The sequence below is a fragment of the Micropterus dolomieu genome, linkage group LG09, assembly GCF_021292245.1.
Source record: "Micropterus dolomieu isolate WLL.071019.BEF.003 ecotype Adirondacks linkage group LG09, ASM2129224v1, whole genome shotgun sequence".
Classification (NCBI taxonomy): domain Eukaryota; kingdom Metazoa; phylum Chordata; class Actinopteri; order Centrarchiformes; family Centrarchidae; genus Micropterus; species Micropterus dolomieu.
Window position 1 is genome coordinate 20662844 of NC_060158.1, and position 5480 is coordinate 20668323.

Genomic DNA, 5480 nt, shown 5'->3' on the forward strand with positions numbered 1-5480 from the left:
AGACCTTGCATAATGAACCCTTATGTTTTCATTACCTTAGAATGAGCTATTTATATCAACATACGCTGCTGCACCCCCTGCTGTGGAGGTCGACATATTATGTCATCATGTTTCTACCGTAGCCGACAGCGAACAAACAGCGCTACAGAGCGCGTTTCGTCACTACCTTGAAAGGGCGGCGGCAGCAAGCAGCAGCTTTTCCCAGATGGAAGGGTCTAATGAGGGGAAAAATGTTGTCAAAGCGACGCCGAAGTTGCCTGTTTTCTGCTGGACAGGTAAGCTATTCCAACTTTAGCATTGCTAATGAAAACTGTTGTTTGATAATGTTAGCATTAGCCAGAAGCTAGCCATAGACACCGTGAGAAGTGACTCTTTCCTTGTCAGTGGTGTAAAATATGTAGTTGGATAGTTTCATGTGGTTCTTCTCCCTCGCTGTGTTATGGCTTTGCTATGTGGGGATAAATGTGCTGGTTACGTTTGTGAGACAATCAGCTGATTGGTGGTATTGAAACCGTAAGTTAGCCTACAGCATTACAGCTAAACTTTTACTACCCTGTTAGAAGAAATATGTAATGTTAGTTGGATTGTTATTTCGAAGGTTTTTCTCCCGCGCTTCGGCTTCGTTTAGTGAACAGAAATGTGTCATTTGTGTTTGTGAGATAATCAGCTGATGATTACAATTAGCTAAAAAACCGTAACATTGCATGGAGCATGGTGGCTCAGATTAGCAAGCTAAATGTTTACTGCCCTGGTGGAAAACATTTATTTTTACTGCTAACAGCATTATGACAACAACACTGTGCCTAACAAGTGACTAATTATGCTTATTGTCAGAATTTGCATTAGAAACAATGTATTTGTTTGTATTGCTTCTACGGTGCATACAAAGGTTACCACAAGCTCAAATTATGGCACTCGGTACTTATTTGTGTTATATTGTAGAGCACCCTTGATCCTCACCTGACCATGGCTTTGTAAACTTACCCATGATGTGGTTTATAATGTACTGTGGTACTTAAACAGGGACATTTTTACACACTCTTGGCTTACGTTTTGCATGTTGTCTGTCGGTGATAATACTTGCACTAGATGTGATAGTTTTTGGGATGTTCAGTTTATTAGGCCAGATGAGCAAACCCTACAAAGATGTAACACATTGTGGATTACAGTACAGTAATGTATTACAGTCAAGTAGCACTTCATTTATTGAGGCTGCTGCTGTTTCTCCAGCTACGAGACAGGTCCTGCAACATCGACTCCCTTGAAGAGAAAACCTTTGCAAGTCCCAGCTCCAGCATTGTCTAGCATTGGTGCTTCTAGTGGAACAGACCGGTAAGTCATGCATAACAATATATTAATTTTGTCCTAATAGCTTTGATTAGAAACATGAACTTCATGATTAGTGTGTTATTTTATTTTTGGTCTATATCTACTGTTGAATGAGCATATGTGGGATTTACACAACTTGCTCTGGTTATTCTCTACAGAGATGAGCATCTTGATGTCATTCCAGAAGCCACAGAAATTCAGGGCCTTGAACAAAGGTAACATGTACACATCATAACTTTTAGCCCTGTATTGCTTTTCTCCAAATGTTCATAATATATATTTGTTATATGTTTTTTGCAGCTTACATGACATGAGCATCATTGAGGAGGACTTGGAGGAAAATGTTTTCAATGACCCAATGAACAGTGTGTAAGTAGTACTTACAGGAGACACCTTTTTTTTAGTAGTATTTGAGAACTTGTTTTTATCTGAAAGTTGTCATTATGTACTGAATTGATTGGGCAGATAAAGCTTCATCTTACTCCCTTGAAAGAGATGATGGACAGAATGGTTTCAGCTCTGATGAAGAGGATCTTCCACCGATTTCTATACGGTGTGTTATTTGTCAGTCTCAATTTGCAATTGTTTTGTGGTGTCTGTTTACTACAGATTTTTGTGCCTCAACAGAATGGGTGGAGCACTGAAGAAAGCAATCTCTATCTGTGGACGTCCTGTTATTGGAATCGACGAGACTGTGACCTGATGAGCCTTCTCCCTGTGATCATGACCCTGTTTTCCCAGAACCACAGAATGTCCTTTGTGAAGATGACATCATAGGTGTCAGAGCCTCCATAGTGTACGAGAACTGCTTAAGACAACTGGCTACATTTCTGATCCTGCCTGTGGATAAATGCACTGGCCTTCTGAGGACTGGTGCGCTGTGCAACTCTGTTACACCCTTTGAGATCAACATCACCACCAAGGGCACAGCAGCTACTATCGAATGGGTAAGTCCAGACAATCACAGAATATCACAACTTTAAACTAGTATAAAAAAAAAATGTTTTACCAAAAGCCAGTGCTGTACATGACAAAAGCAAATGTTTCTTCTGTGGGACTTTTACATCTGTCCTAATGGACACAGCTTGTGGAGGTGGAATTCCCAACCTGTGATGAAGTTTGGGATTCAAGCTGGAGATTTTCTCTTGTCCACCAACATTTTGTTGTCTGGCAACAACTACGCAAAGGTTGCCCTCTTGTTCAAATTCATGAACATGGGGATGGTGACTCACTGTGCACAATACTGCAGCCATGACACCAATCATTCATGTTGCCACCATAGACAAGCGACAAACATCATGGAACTCTGTCGTCTTGGAGAAGGAGGGTTTCATCCAGACTGTGGACAAGTTTACATCAGAAATAAAGCTAGTGGAAATCTGCACAGATGCTCATGCCCAGATTGGTGCCCTTATGAGTAAGTATTCATGTGATATATTGTATGGATGCATGTGTATAACAGCAATATAAATATTATAGTAACATGACATTATTTACCGCTTCATAGACCCAGACAAAGGCAAATACAAGGCCCTTGGAATTCATCAGAGTCTGGACATATGGCATGTTGCGAAGAACCTTGCCAAAAAAATAGCAGTAAGTGTAATAACTGGCTAATGTTGTGAAACATTTATTAACCATAAAGTTACTATTCTGTACATCAGGGTTATTGAACTATGTTCAGTTGATGGATGACGGTATGGAAGTTTTCATTGCACTCAAAGACAGCAGATTTTGTTTACATTCCTCTGCCAGAGGGTGTGTTACTCATTCTAGGCATTTGGTGTAGTCATTTAGTGTATTTGTTTTGTTTTTTTTGGGGGGGGGGTTGAACATTTACACTTTCACCTCTACACACAGACTATACTTGAATGCCTGTATTTTACAGTAATATTTATTTTTCTCTTTTCAAGGCAGCAAAGGTAAAAGGAGAGTCCATCCTCTTCAACTGGCTGAAGGACATAGTCAACCATTTTCGGTGGTGTTGCAAGACTGCCGACACACGTGGGCAGTTTCTTGTAAGCACACAATTTTATTATATCTTTGAGTAATTTCATTAATTGCTATATTAAGGATATATATATATATGAGTGCATTTTTATGTTTTGCAGGCATTATGGGTTGGCATCCTTCACTATGTCTGCAACATTCACACCTGGACTATGGGAAGCTGCAAACACGGGCACCTTAAATCGGAGCAAATGCGGGGAAAGATGTGTATCCAAAGAGACTCCCAGTGCCACAAAGCTTTAGTGGATATAGTTCTCGATAAGAGGTGGCAGAAAGATGTTCACAACTATCCGCGATTCAGGTAGTGTGGCTATACTTTTTCACACTGATGTATATTAGTAATATTTATGCTTACTGCTCATGTACACAGAAGTATGTATTTGTTTGTTCTGTCAGATCGACTGCAGACCTAGAGTCATTCCAGAATCATATCTTTGCTTCAGTCCCCCAGTTTGAGGCAAGAGTTCTGCTTGCTGCCTTGGACTACAATTTCCACCGGAACCGACCAACAATGAAAACGTTGGACGGCAAAGAGATGTACGTTTTACACTTATATAATATTCCCATTGATAGTACAATATTCAGCCCATGTTTTATATGCAATTGATTGTCTTTACACTCAAGGTTTTCTCTTGTTCTACTTACAAACTGATTTTAAATGGTTGTAATTTGTGTAATTTCAGTTTCAAAACATTGTATAAGAAGAACGGTAGAAGATGCAGCGTATATGCCTTGAAATCTGAAAAAACCTACGGATACATTTCCGAGTTGTAAAGAAGGATTATGAAGAACAGACTCACAAGTGGAGTGGGGATGCCTAGAAGGAGGAGCCTTCTCCCAGATGACCCCAGACAGCTTGTTTTGGTGCCCACCGTACCTGCACCAGCCACATCAGACTTGTTGCAGAGACAAGTCAGAAGAGGTCTAGGTAAGTTACACAAATTTGTTGCCTATGTTGTACCATATTACATGTCACTGAATGATATTTACATTACAATATAGTCTGTAACTATGTTTGATGGCACTGTCTTCAACAGGACCGTTATTCCGACCAGCATCTGATGTGGAAGGATCCCCATAGGAGATCACCTTGCATGTGTCCTGGTACTTGTCAGGCAGGATCACAAGGGAAAGAATTCAGTTCACTGACAAAGTCATAGCTTTTACTCTTCAAAAAGAAAAATGTATTAACATTAAATTCTGTTCCTACCCTCCTCCAGTGGTTATTTCATGTTTTTCCATTTTGTACACGTTTCATCTTATTCTGCTAAGTACACTGTGACCAGCACATATTGTTTTCAGTAGGTAGCCTAAATTACAGTTTACAATTTGAACAGTAATGATAAGTAAGGCTACAGCTGTCCCCTATTATGTAAATATAAATAACTAAAATTGGTATTGGAAATGTTATGGCAAAGTTTGAAACTGTCATACTTTTCTAAACACATGTACAAATGTATATAATGAAAATAAAAACACCATGTGGTTCTATTTCTTACCTTTTATTTTTTCGATACCATAGAACTGCAGTTGAACAATTATAACACAATATATAACTATACAACATACATCAAATTTAAATAAAGAATAGAGAAATATGAATAAATATGTATAGAAATGTAATAATAAATCAAATGTTAACTATGTACATTTGTATGATGCTGAGGCAGGTTTGTGAGTATTTGTGTGAAACTGTAAATTCACAGTCCAGGAATAAAACCCTTGTAGTGTCCTTGAGGATCAGGGAACTTGTCCCTGATCCTCCAAACACAACAACTAGGGATGACATGTTGGTTTCCCTGGCCTAAAGATCCATGTTGCCAATAGATGAAGTGTCTATAGGCACCATAGCAGTACTCCCTGTTGTCATCCTCAGGCTCCCTGATGTTGCCTAATGCCGTAATGTCCTCCCGGTACTGCCTGTGAATGCGAATAAAGCCTTCTTCAAGGCAGTACTGGGAGAAATGTGGCAGTAGGCTCACACAGTTCGCTTGCTCCTGGCCACAGCATTTCCCTACAGTTACCACAAGTACACCAAGGTATTCCTGGCACTCCGGCAGAAGGTGGGGCACCATGTCTGCGCTGATGCATCATCAAGGCATCAAAGACCAGGCCTGGCTGCCTCTCCAGCAGAAGGGTGG

At 40.0% G+C, this 5480-nt stretch overlaps 1 protein-coding gene and 1 long non-coding RNA gene across 2 annotated transcripts; both read left to right on the plus strand.

Moving 5' to 3' along the window:
- Positions 1-2236: 2236 nt before the first annotated feature.
- Positions 2237-4401, plus strand: LOC123976822. Its single transcript, XM_046059168.1, has 7 exons — positions 2237-2276; positions 2612-2746; positions 2837-2925; positions 3243-3347; positions 3441-3640; positions 3736-3876; positions 4377-4401. The coding sequence occupies exons 1-7, from the start codon at positions 2273-2275 to the stop codon at positions 4399-4401; spliced, it is 699 nt and encodes a 232-aa protein (XP_045915124.1). The 5' UTR covers positions 2237-2272.
- On the plus strand, positions 3767-4480 carry LOC123976071. The gene is made up of 3 exons (XR_006826243.1): positions 3767-3876; positions 4023-4267; positions 4377-4480. It is a non-coding gene; the product is annotated as an uncharacterized LOC123976071 (long non-coding RNA).
- The last annotated feature ends 1000 nt before the right edge of the window (positions 4481-5480 follow it).